General features: G+C 48.5%; 1 protein-coding gene across 1 annotated transcript in view; it reads right to left on the reverse strand.

The window, feature by feature from the left end:
* Positions 1 to 13652, reverse strand: part of LOC138570281 (cytosolic phospholipase A2 gamma-like) — a 507932-nt gene that overhangs the window by 110877 nt on the left and 383403 nt on the right. The window contains exon 17 of the mRNA XM_069649050.1: positions 4241 to 4395. Within this exon, the coding sequence (XP_069505151.1) occupies positions 4241 to 4395 (155 nt within the window). The remainder of the gene's footprint in view (positions 1 to 4240; positions 4396 to 13652) is intronic.

The following is a 13652-nucleotide window of genomic DNA, read 5'->3' on the forward strand; positions in this document are numbered from 1 at the left end:
TCTGGTTGGCATCTCGGTATGTGCCCATAAGAGGAACTCAAACATTTCGTCCCATGTACCTAGAACCTATACCCTCAAAGCTATTATAAACCCTGTGGCAGTAAAACTAGCTTTACCACCAAACATGCAGATCCATCCTGTATTCCACATGTCACTCCTAAAACCTGTTCAGCCTGGAACTCGGGTCAAGACACCACCAAATCTGGTACTGCTTAACGGAGAACCCAAATCTGAAGTCAAAGACATCCTAGACTCAAAACTCAACAGGTCCAAGTTATATTATTTAGTGGACTGGAAAGGATACTGCCTTCAGGACAGGACATGGGAGCCTAGCAAGCACATCCATGCGCCATGCCTGGTTAAAAGTTTTCATCGGAACCATCTGACTAAACCAGATGGAGGAAATACTGTGAGAGGGGGCTTAGGGGGGAGCACTGTCATGATCCATGCACCTGCCCCCCTCAGGTATAACAGCCCCCTGACAGAAGTGGGACTACAGCCCTTCACAGTGGCCCAAGGGCCTTTAAACACCATCATAAAACTACATGGAGTCAGTCCTGTCAGGAATAGGGCAGTACCAGTATTGGACCTTAATCCAACATGGAGGTCTGTTACACAGCTCAGTTCCTAGGACTGAACTATGTAGACTAGTGTTTTGGGTGTGGTCGGGCCTTCAGGTATGGCTGGCTATATAAGCCACACCCAAACTGGAATACACGCTTCACGTTATTCTGCACTCCTGCAGCATTACGCTCACCGTGTCAAGCTCCTGCTCATCTGCTTCTCCCTGTGGTCCGATCCTGAAGCCATTGATACGAATTCCATCACCAACCTGGAAGAACAAGAAAAGCATTAACAAGCAAGTATACTTACCTGTGAGTAGCAGGTCCTGAATCCATCCTGCGCTTCGTTTGCCTCGCCCATCTCCGGATTTCACAGCAAGTTGTAAGGTAACAAAACAAGGACAGCATTAATAAAAATTCTTAACTGGGCAAGCATCGGATCCTAACATCACTCTGCGCTTTGTGTACCTCGCCCATCTCCGGATTTCACCGCAATCTGCAAAGGGGAAGAAACAAGGACAGCAGTAATAAAGCACTTACCTGGGCAAGTAGCGCTTCGATCGCTTATCGCTCCAGAACATCGCTGCAACCTGCATGAAGAAGGGAAGAGATCACAGATTAGCAACTAACTCTAAATAAACAGCGGCGCACTCAGCGCATCAATAACTTATCCGTAGTCTTTGCCATCCGGCACTGCAGTCTGAAACCGCAACCATCCCTGTGGAAACAAAAGAGACATTATTAGTGAAAAAGCAAAGTGGAGCAAGTAAAGCCAAGAGAAAATGAAGGCAGAAGAAAGAGACAGAATGAAGACTGAAAGACACTATAACTCACCTGAACACAACAAGCAGAGTTGGAGTCACAGCTGGTCTGGACCCGACATAAGGGCATGCGGACCAATGAAGCAACTAGGTCCACGGAACGCCCGCACCTACCACGCGTCCCTGCACAGAGATACAGGACGGAGAGTTCAACGCACAAAAACCTATGGTGAGAAGCAACCCCAAGGGAGGGGATTTGGGTCAGAGGGGGGTGGGAGTCCACCCATCACGGGCCTGGTATCTTAACCATCCATTCTCCTGTTTAGGCGTTACCCAACGTCTGGCACATAACCAAGCAGAGAGGGGTCCGGGATAGTGCACAGCCTTCCATCCAGTATCGTGTGGTGCCCCCGTGGATACCAGGTGAGCATAAGAACCTTTCAGCCGATCTAAGAATCCCACTGAAAGTGTGATTGAAGATTACAAGATCATCAGCGTAAGCTAAGATCACACAGTTTTTTTATCCTATTTTAGGTGGGCAGTTACGGACTCCCTGTGAATAATCTGGGATGTCTGACACAAAGAAGTTGAAGAACATAGGGGCAGTTACGTAAACTTGCTTTACTCCTCTCAGCTGACTAATCAGTCTGGTCATATGGCCTTGATTGTCTAATTCAAGATGGACAGTAGTATGTGTATGGAGAAGTTCCAGGTAATGAATTAGGAGCTCCGGGCATTGCAAGTTCTTAAGTTTCTGCCATAATTTTCCCCTGTTAACAGAATCAAAAGCCGCCCTAAGGTCGATGTACAGAGCATAGAGCAGAGGACTATTAGGTAACATAGCTTTACTCCTTAGAGTGTCCATAATAAGGAGATTGTGTGAGATAGAGTATCCTGCCCTAAAACCACTCTGGAAGCGGTCTAGAATCCCAGCTTTATCAGCCGATAGTTGTAGTTCTTTTAACAGAAAAGAGGCACACATTTTTCCCCTGCTGTCAAGCATAGAAAATAGGCGATAGTTGCTCGGATATGTTGTATTACCTTTCTTATGGGCAGCTATAAGTATGGCCATTTGCCATGTTTCAGGGATTCTACCCTCTGCCAGCACATTCTCGAATAGGATTTTCATAAGGCTCGCCCCAAAAAAAAGAGGGCTATTTTTCATAACCACGTTGGACAAACCATTAGGGCCCAGAGCACGGGATGATTTTAATTTATTGATTTTATTTCAGAGTTCGCTTATAGTGACTAAAAATGGGGGAGTAATTTGTTTAATACAACTCTTCCCGGTTAGGGGGACAGGCTCAAAACCATTCTGATTCTCAAGAAAGGTTATCCATTCTTGGGCAGCTATGGGATTGATCGTCGAGATCCTTCTGCTTCTTTTGCCTCCCCCAAGAGTGACCATATAATACGAGTTTTTCTGGTACAGAGTCTTTTAACCGTATGCTGCCACTGTTCTAGTTTTTTTATGTTTTACAGAGTTTTAGCCAGGAGCGACACTTTTAACTTGGATCAAAATCAGAGTCTGAAACCAGAGAGAAAACCTGACCGCAAGAACCAATGAATTAGATTGAGCTATTCTGAATGGGCCAAGCATTAGAAAGTCGTACTTCTTGAGATTAGAAATCAGAAGCCATTTACAGAGTGTCCTGGTGTATTACAACACCGGGGTTATAGAGTGATCTGGGTCCACAAGATCCAACATGGCTGCAACCAGAGAATCCAAACAAATGCTTTTTGCTGCTTCCAAACACTGACAAATACATAGACTTTGCATGTATGAATGAGAGTTCCATAGCACAAAGTAGAAGAAAGACACAGAAGAAAGACTGGAAAATCAGGACTGAGCAAGAAAGACTCAGCATCAGTGGGTTTGAGTTTGAGGGTGTACAGGGATACCCATTCTCGGAAGGTGGTTTGGGGCTTTAAGGTTACTGGTGGGTGGCAATGTACAGACTCACCACGAGAACTCCCAGACCACCCAGTGGCTTCACGTTCAGTAGGATAATAAATGACAGACCTCTGAGAGGGACACCCCAGTCTTTTCTTGAGGAAGAGGCCGAGTACAGAGTGATGGACTTTTTGGGGGCAGGCAACTTAAAACAGCAGTGATTCGCAACAAAACATGCAATTTTTGTGCAGAAGCATTACATCCCAATGACTCGGTGAGAGAAGGCTGAAATGGACTGCAACCGCTCTACACGTTTCTGGGATCTGCTGGCTGCCCCAAAATGTGGTTTTCGAGTTCCAGAATGAGGGCCTATTCATGAGAAGTTTAAACAACACTGTTAATGCCACTGGTACCTTGTAGCAGTCAAGTCATGCTGTAGCCAGGTGACAGCCACAGTGGAGAATTCAGGGTTCAAGGAGGAAGACTGGTGAGTGAATGTGGGGGAATCAGGTGTGGTTGTCGTGAAGCAGCGGAATGATATGGAGGAGGGGTCGACAGGGCAGCAGGTTTGGAGAGATATGTGAGTTGTGTGGAGAGGGGGCTATAAAGGATTTGTTCTATCAGTTCTCTTGGATAAAGAGGTGGGGGCTCAGGAAGGGAGAAATGGGGAGTTATTCGCACTTTACCATTAAAACAGTATGAAACCAATAGGAACAAAAGTAGATGGTCGGGCGAGTCTTGAGGCAGGGAGAGAAGGAAAACCAGGAACAGAGAGAATATGACTCACAATTTCTAATCGATAAACCTTACCCCGGTCAATCTGTGACCATTGACCTTTATGGCATCTTACATGTGGAACTGTAGGAGTGTGAGCTTGACAGTCACATTAAGTATGGAAATGGACCTGAAGACCTAGAACAAGATGACCAACCAGTCATGATGTCTAACCAGCAACGTATATGAGCAACAGTGCCCAGCATCAACCTTATGAACTGCAAATACAACTCTTAGTTAGACATTACCGCAAAGGGGTCTCCCGCGCTGAAGTCAAAGGAGAGGATCAGGTCCACCTTCCTCTCCGGGCGAAGAACCAAAGGATAGGCCGAGTTTATTGCCAAGCCGGCGTCGATCAAATGTATGTACTCTTGCGATGTAAGTGCAGTAGGTATGGAGGCATCTGGAAAGGAAACACAAAATATAGTACCACCCCAGAGCCAGGTGAAACATTGCACATCCCCCTCTAACATAGTGATGCCATGCAACCACAATGTGTTTGACTGCACAGCAAGGTGAATCATTGCATATTCTCGTTGCCATGCAGTGAAGCCATGTGACCAACAAATGTAATACCACCCAGCTGGTGAAATATTGGGTATACCCCTTGCAACACAGTGATGCCATGCAACCACCCCATGCAATGCACACAGTTGGTGAGTCATTGTGTATACCCCTTGCAATGCAGTGATGCCATGCGACCACCCCATGTAATACCACACAGCTGGTGAATCATTGTGTTTACCCCTTGCAATACAGTGATGCCATGCGACCACCACATGCAATGCCACCCAGCTGGTGAATCATTGTGTATACCCCTTGCAATACAGTGATGCCATGCGACCACCCCATGTAATGCCACACATGTGGTGAATCATTGTGTATACTCCTTGCAATACAGTGATGCCATGCGACCTCCCCATGTAATGCCACACAGCTGGTGAATCATTGTGTATACCCCTTGCAATACAGTGATGCCATGCGGCCACCCCATGCAATGCCACACAGCTAGTGAATCATTGTGTATACCCCTTGCAACACAGTGATGCCATGCGACCACCCCATGTAATGCACACAGCTGGTGAGTCATTGTGTATGCCCCTTGCAATACAGTGCTGCCATGCGACCACCCCATGTAATGCCACACAGCTGGTGAATCATTGTGTATCCTCTTGCAACACAGTGATGCCATGCGGCCACCCCATGCAATGCCACACAGCTGGTGAATCATTGTGTATACCCCTTGCAACACAGTGATGCCATGCGACCACCCCATGTAATGCACACAGCTGGTGAATCATTGTGTATACCCCTTGCAACACAGTGATGCCATGCGACCACCCCATGTAATGCACACAGCTGGTGAATCATTGTGTATACCGCTTGCAACACAGTGATGCCATGCGACCACCCCATGTAATGCCACACAGCTGGTGAATCATTGTGTATCCTCTTGCAACACAGTGATGCCATGCGGCCACCCCATGCAATGCCACACAGCTGGTGAATCATTGTGTATACCCCTTGCAACACAGTGATGCCATGCAACCACCCCATGTAATGCACACAGTTGGTGAATCATTGTGTATACCCCTTGCAACACAGTGATGCCATGCGGCCACCCCATGCAATGCCACACAGCTGGTGAATCATTGTGTATACCCCTTGCAATACAGTGATGCCATGCGGCCACCCCATGCAATGCCACACAGCTGGTGAGTCATTGTGTATACCCCTTGCAATACAGTGCTGCCATGCGACCACCCCATGTAATGCCACACAGCTGGTGAATCATTGTGTATACCCCTTGCAATACTGTGATGCCCTGCGACCACCCCATGTAATGCCACACAGCTGGTGAATCATTGTGTATACCCCTTGCAATACTGTGATGCCCTGCGACCACCACATGCAATGCCACACAGCTGGTGAGTCATTGTGTATACCCCTTGCAACACAGTGATGCCATGCGGCCACCCCATGCAATGCCACACAGCTGGTGAATCATTGTGTATACCCCTTGCAACACAGTGATGCCATGCAACCACCCCATGTAATGCACACAGTCGGTGAATCATTGTGTATACCCCTTGCAACACAGTGATGCCATGCGGCCACCCCATGCAATGCCACACAGCTGGTGAATCATTGTGTATACCCCTTGCAATACAGTGATGCCATGCGGCCACCCCATGCAATGCCACACAGCTGGTGAGTCATTGTGTATACCCCTTGCAATACAGTGCTGCCATGCGACCACCCCATGTAATGGCACACAGCTGGTGAATCATTGTGTATACCCCTTGCAATACTGTGATGCCCTGCGACCACCCCATGTAATGCCACACAGCTGGTGAATCATTGTGTTTACCCCTTGCAATACTGTGATGCCCTGCGACCACCCCATGCAATGCCACACAGCTGGTGAATCATTGTGTATACCCCTTGCAATACTGTGATGCCCTGCGACCACCCCATGTAATGCCACACAGCTGGTGAATCATTGTGTATACTCCTTGCAATACAGTGATGCCATGCGACCACCCCATGTAATGCCACACAGCTGGTGAATCATTGTGTATACCCCTTGGAATACAGTGATGCCATGCGACCACCACACGAAATGCCACACAGAATATAGGTTGTCTGTCATTCAAAGACGGACTCTCAGATAGACTCCTTTTTCACAATAAACCTTCTGTTCTTTGTGGACACTCATTAACTAACGTGGTGTCAGCAACTTAATAGTGACTATGGTGGAGTTGCGGTGCCGTGTGGACACGTGGGCATAGTTTCTGTTTACTTGTGCTCGCCCTCTCTTTCTGGCAGTTACCCTCCTGACAACACGCTGAAAAGATATGAAACCAGGGATGGAGGGGGCGGATTCGGGTGAGTGGCACTTGCAAGAAAAGGTGGGATGGAAGGCATTAGATCCTGCTTCCAGTCCAAAGAGCACAGTAGCTCACATCACTGGCAAACGACTCCTGGGATTGCAAACAGTTGAGACAGCTCAAGAAGTGGCAATTAACCAAAAGGTTATCGGTGCTGCCCCTGAGCTCCCTTCACTCTCAGCACTCAGTGGCTTTCTAGAAATTGTCCTCAAAAGACATTCAGTCTCAGTGAAAATGCACCCAGGCATACAATGGAATATAGAACCACTGACGGCTGCTCGCCAGCAGACTCAGAACCAAATAACTCTGAAGCTTTAGTGGTGGTGGAGTCCACAGCTGAGCTCTCTATTGATCTGAATAATGAACTTCTGACCACTGTTCCTTGCCTTAGGACAAAAACTATCAAGCATTAATTACTGGTCCTTTGGAGCGAGGCGATGGGGCAGGGGACTTTGGAGCGAGCCCTGATGCATCCCGATTGAACCATTGGATCCAGTAGCAAATGTAGCTCCTGCCTTGCTCACACCATACGGGGCTCCCTTGTTGCCAGAGGATCCTTCGTCTCACTCATGCTCCAGTCCAATGGTGCCAGACTTGAGGCCGGTGCATGGAAGACATGATGGCGAGAGACGTAACCAAGGGTATTGAATGTCCACCCCTGGCTCCGTCCCCAATAAAGTGTTTCCCTGGGTCTGTGGTGAGCACCCTCCCGGGAACAAAAACTCTGAATGTATTGGTGTTGGTATGAGATTCTCTGGTGGCCAATAGTGAAGACATGTTTGGCCTCAAGGAGACAGCTCTCAGTGAAACATGCCCAAGAGAAGTGAGCGACTCATCTGCAATTATGTTTTCTGTTCTGGCTGATCTACTGACTCAGCTACTCTCCAAAAGCGACGCATTCGGCAAAAGCTGGAAAATCATGACACTCTTTTAGCACCAGTGAGCGATCCCTGTCCACCTTTCAGAGAGCTCTAACAATCACTCTGACTGCTTGGTGACCATAAACTCTAACATTACAACCCTGATGGCTAGTATCCCTACCATCAAGCCAGTGAGTGTCATGTTGGCACTTCAGTTCCGGGGCAACTGGGAGGCGGGAGGCTGGGAGAGAAGTGACGCGGGAGGGCGGAGTAAGTTAGTACATTGTGAAGTGTGAAATAAAGCTGAAGTTGCAGCCTGAACTCCCGGCTCCGGCTTTTGATTAATGTGCGGCGAATAGTGCATTGGGGGGTCATCTGTCACCTTGGCACTGGCGACGAGGTGCGCTTACAGCACAAGATCCCTGGAATCGGTGCCGGTGTCAGGGTGAGGATACCAATTGCCAGCCCGGGCCGCGATGTTGACGAAGGTGCCCTGCCCAGAAGGAGGCCCTGGTACGGCTGTACAGGGTCAAGCGAGACCCGCCAGGACCGCGGCTACTGAAGGGGAGCCAGGCCCACAAGGAAATAGGGTGTTAAAAGCAGCCGGGAAGGACCGGGCTGCGGCAGGGAAAGATAAAAAGGGAACAGTGAGTGAGGAACATGGTCTAGAGCCACGTGATGGTGCTCGTACCCGTGAGACGGCCATCCATCCACATGCTCACTCCCCTGGGCCCTGCATATAGTAAAGCGGCCACCACAGTGCTCGTGCCACATAGACGGCCGTGTAGACAGGTCAAGGGAGGCCACATCCATCAATAAATCTGCCATGAGGCAGGAAGGAGGAAAATATCTGACCAGGATGGCCCCCGGAATGCAGCCCAATGCATGCAGGTGCAAGGCCCAAACGTGCCCCAAGCGCAGGTGCCATATAGACTGCCAGACTCTGTGGCTGTACAGATGCCAGTGTTTTTCGACGTTACAGTCACAAGCAACATTGGGCTGCGGTGGGCCAGATGGATGAGGGACTTAAATTTATACATGGGGGTCACAGGGCCCATTGATGAAGAGAGGCAGAAGTGTCTGCTCAAACTGGCAGTGGGGTCAGCAACACGAGATAACATAGATGACATGCCTGCCACGACCATTGACTCCATTCAAGACCTGAAAGGGGCACTGTCAGCATGCATCACCCTGCACACGAACGTGGACTATGAGCGCCACCTATTCCACAGCACAAAACAGGCGAAGGGTGAGATCATGGACACCTACGTCATGCGATTGATAATCAAGATGAAACACTGCGATTTTGTGAACTACTCCAATACTGAGTCCCTGTGCTCCAAAATCATCGCAGGATGGGAGACCCAAACATTCAGAGAGAAATTCCTGCAAAAACCCTGCACCTTGGACAAAATACTGACGCTTGCAAGGGCGGAGAGGACAGTGGACTTGCAGGTTGAAAGCTTTAAAACCACAGTGCTCACAGAATCTGTACACCAACTACGGGAAGAGAGAAGACAGGAAGAGCCTTTCTGCTTTAAATGTGGCTACGAGTATCTACATGAGGGTACATGTCCCATAATTGGCCAGAGATGCTCCACATGCAGCAAGGAAGGACACTTCAAGTCGGTGTGTGGAATGAGCAGAGAGAGAGGACGAAACAGAGGTAGGGAGTCGACTTCCAGATACAAACCCAGACACCTTCTCCCGGCACCACAGGCATCAAGTGCGGAGCCACATTCCCCGCCGAGACCCAAGGACCCTCAGCCGAAAGAAGCAGAATCCAGGGAAGATAGGCATAAAAAGAGAGCAGAGAGAAAGAAGGAGGAACGTCAATCGAGCAAGGCCTGAGAGCAGATCCAGATGTCACATACGCTACCTAGTAGAACAGTCTCCATCAGAACTCAGCTCCTCAGGAAGTGAACAACAGAGGAAGGGCTATTTCTACGCCCTGGGCAACGTAGTAGCAACAGAGCACAGTCCAACACTGATCCAGGGACTGAACGAAAGACCCACAATATTCCTTATTGATACAGGTGCTACCGTGAACGTGATCAGCGAACAGATATATAGGGAACTACCACAAGCCCTAAAACCTGAAGTCAGCGACAGTCGACATGTACCCGTATGGAGTTACCAAACCCCTCAAATGCATGGAACAATTTGAAGGAGTGTGCCAGTAGAAAAGGCAAGAGAAAGGAGTACTACTACACGTGCTAGCGACACTAAGCTAAAGTGGGTGTATACTCAGTTTTCAGACAGCCATTGACATGGGCATAATAGATGTGCTCTACATGCTCATGGCGCACAAATATGTTGATCCCGTACACATGATAAAAGAATTGTATCCCAACCTGTTCAAAGGGATAGCAAAACTATGGAACAGGCAAATCAGGCCACATATTGATGAAGAGGTTTGCCCAATTGCAAAACACTATCGGGGCATACCAGTGAATATTGAAAAGAAGGTCGAAGATGAGCTGGACAAACTCATTGAACAAGACAACATAGAACCAGCCACGGGTCCCACCACATGAGTTTAACCCATCAAAGAAAGGATCCGATACCATCAGACTCTGCGTAGATATGAGAAGGCCCAATCAAGCCATTCGGAGGGAGAGGCACATGGCTCCACGTTGTCAATGACATGATGCACTTATTAAATGGAGCCAAGGTGTTCTCCAAACTGGATTTGGAAAAGGCTTACCACCAACTGGCACTGAGTCTAGAGAGCCAGAACATCAAGACTTTTGTCACACACTGCACTAGGTATATCAAAGAGTTTGCCACAGTCCGAGAGCCCCACAGGGCACTGACCAAGCAAAACGTGGCATTCAAATGGTCGCAGCACTGCCAATCTGCCTTCACACCGATCTGCGAAAGAGTGGCTTGAGCAAAAAACATGACCTACTATGACTCGGACCGCAAAACAGAACTTACGGTGGACACAAGCCCTTTGTGGCTGGGTGCCATTTTAGCTCAAGTCGGCTCAGCTCATTTGAACCAGCCCCACATAGTTACATACACGAGTAGGAGCCTCTCAGCTACAGAACAGGCCTATTCTCAAGCTGAGAAAGAAAGTTTTACTGTAGTGTGGGCGTGTGAACATTTTCACCTTTTTCTCTACGGCAAGCCATTCAAGGTAGTGACAGACCACCAGGCTCTCTTCTTCTCTATGGTAACCGGTAGGCCAAAATGCCACACAGCATCGCGAGGTGAGGGCTCAGGCTCAGGCTACAGGACAATGCATTGAGGTATGCACAGGACAGGAAAGGAGGAGAATCCTGCGAACTTCCTGTCCTGACATCCCAGGAGCGGCTGTCCTCCCGAACCATCAGGTTGTCTTGCATCGGAGGATGTACGCCAGGAAGTGGACAGACTCTTCCAAGTCAAGAAGTAGTTAGCTCTCTCTGAGGATATCCTGCTCTTGAGGGGTCACAAGATGGTGATCCCAGCATCATTAAAACTAAAGGTAGTGGAGCTGGCCCGTGAAAGGCATAGAGGGGTGGTCTACACAAAACGCATGCTGCACCAGAAGGTGGGGTTTCCACAACTAGACACTATGGTGGAAGAACTCCTGAAACAGTGTCCCACATGCCGCCTCCTCATGCCCAATCGGCATCCCGAACCACTACAGATGTCTGAATTGCCAGAAGGCATATGGGAGGACATAGCCGCACATTTCATTGGACCCATCGAGGGAAGGGGATATGTAGTAGCTGTTAGGCAGAATCCTGTGCAGTTCCCTTAGGGAGCACTACAGAAGATTAAGACTACAGGTGAGAGCAATAAATCCCCTCTGTAGATTGTGAACAAGTTAGGCAAGGCAGTACTCTAGCATATGCAATACTGAGGTGAAAACCGAGCAAAATGGCATTTCACAAGTTTAAAAAGAGGGAAGGAAAAGATGGTTATAAGAGTTAGGTGCACCAACACATTTCTAGGTGAGAAGCCATCTAGAGAAGGCAGTTGTAACAGATTTAGCCCAAGTCAATAGGCCTGTGCCAGTGTCAATGGTACAAGGCAAAGTGCCTAGGTGCAAAACGTTCTAGTAGCTGCAGTCAAGTCTTTGTTAAATGATTCGAAAAGGCGGTTGCAGAAGGTGAATGACAATGTTAGATGATAGGGGCGGCCAACCCAGTAGGTAAGTAAAGGATTTAAAACACCTTTAGCGATACCCAACGAAACGGGAGACCTGGTGGAACAATGTACCTTAAAAGTGGAAGAGCCTCCTGCGGTGGCAGTTGTTCCTGGCAGTTCCTGCAGTTTGGGGGATCCAGCAGAGGAGGGGAAGCTCTCGTTGTGGAGGAAGGTTCGAGTTACTGCACTGCCCAGGGATGAAACCAGCCGCGGTACTGCCAAAATGACTGAAAGGTACGCTCCTTTAAATCGCGGTCCTGGTGCACGGGTGCCTGGCTATCCGGTCTCCTAGTGCTTGGCACTGTCGATTCGACCTTGGCGAACTGGTTGGCCCCACCATTTCAAGGGAAGAAGACTTTTGCAGAGGAAGATCTTCTCAAGTCGTTGGAGAAAAGTGATGAGGATCTGCAGCAGGCCTTCACTGGTGGTTCAGTCATTGCAGATGTCTTCAGCTTCTCTCCTCTTTGATTTCTTAGTTCCAGTGGCGACGTCTTGTCCTCCAGTCCTCAGGACACTGCTTTTATCGAGCAAGACCCCATTCATACAGCCTAGCTGTCACTCACACAGTGGGGTGGCTCTCCTGGCGGGAGAACCCCCCAGCCTATCAGGGCAGCGTGCGACTTGGGTTCCGTAGACAACCCTGTCCAGGGTGACTATTCCCCCTCCCACACATCCTGTCTACCCCAGACTCAGTGGCGCCGAATAGATGGCTTCTGTGCATAAGCCTGCCAAAAGGACGAACAAAGGATACACGACCTGGGTTAAGATTATAAAGAAAGACACGAGAAAGAAATATTATTAAAGTTCTGGCAATACAAACCTACCAGAGTAAAGTTAATATAAAAATAAACCGGCGGTATGTTCGAGGCTGTCAGTAAAAGTGGTAGCCTCGAACAATGGGAAAATCCCATAGGAAAATATTTGCGGTCGAATATTTATGCTAGTAACCACTGCCACCAGCCAGAAACTTTTGAGAGAGGGACTGTATGGTACCCCCTCAAAAATGAACGTTAGGGAAACACTATTAACGCTTCCCAGTACTTCCATAGTTAGATGGGTTGTACTGGTTTAGTTCATAAGAATTGACTAGTAAAGTCAATGAGGACTTTACATGCCCTGGGAGACAGTAGTCAGTCCCAGGGTATGGAGTCTATGTTTGGGGGTTGCTACGACACCCCTGTGGTACGGCACGGATGGTGCTGTGTACCACACATGGTAAAAAGATTATTCCTATGAGGGTGAGAAAACCCCATAGACCAGAAGCACACAAGATAGCCTAAAACACACACTACCAATCTGTCTAAGAGTGGGAAAAAAGGGTCTCACTCTTAGCAGGAGAAAAAAAGAAACCCCTCAAATCCAACAAAGCTGCTGGGGGACTCTATAGGTAAGGGAAATTAGCCTTAGAAGAGAATTCTCCCTAACACTAGCCATCATGGATGACTACTCCAGATACACAGAAGCACAAATCGTATCCTCAACAGCAGCCCGCCACGTTATCCTTGTAATGAACCGCATTTTCACAGCATATGGCATCCCTAAGAAAGTGAAGACAGACAATGGACCTCCATTCAATGGGCAGGACTTTGCAAGATTCAGTGAGTACATGGGTTTCCACCATCTCAAGGTCGCGCCACTCTGGTCACAGACCAGTGGCATGATTGAACGTTTCATGGCCAACCTTTAGAGAGCACTGCATGTGGTGTGGCTTACTGGGCAACCTTCCGAACAGGTAATCCACCAGTTACTAAGAGACTACAGAAGCATGC

The sequence above is a fragment of the Ambystoma mexicanum genome, chromosome 2q (genome assembly GCF_040938575.1).
Source record: "Ambystoma mexicanum isolate Mex_15411 chromosome 2q, UKY_AmexF1_1, whole genome shotgun sequence".
Taxonomy (NCBI): domain Eukaryota; kingdom Metazoa; phylum Chordata; class Amphibia; order Caudata; family Ambystomatidae; genus Ambystoma; species Ambystoma mexicanum.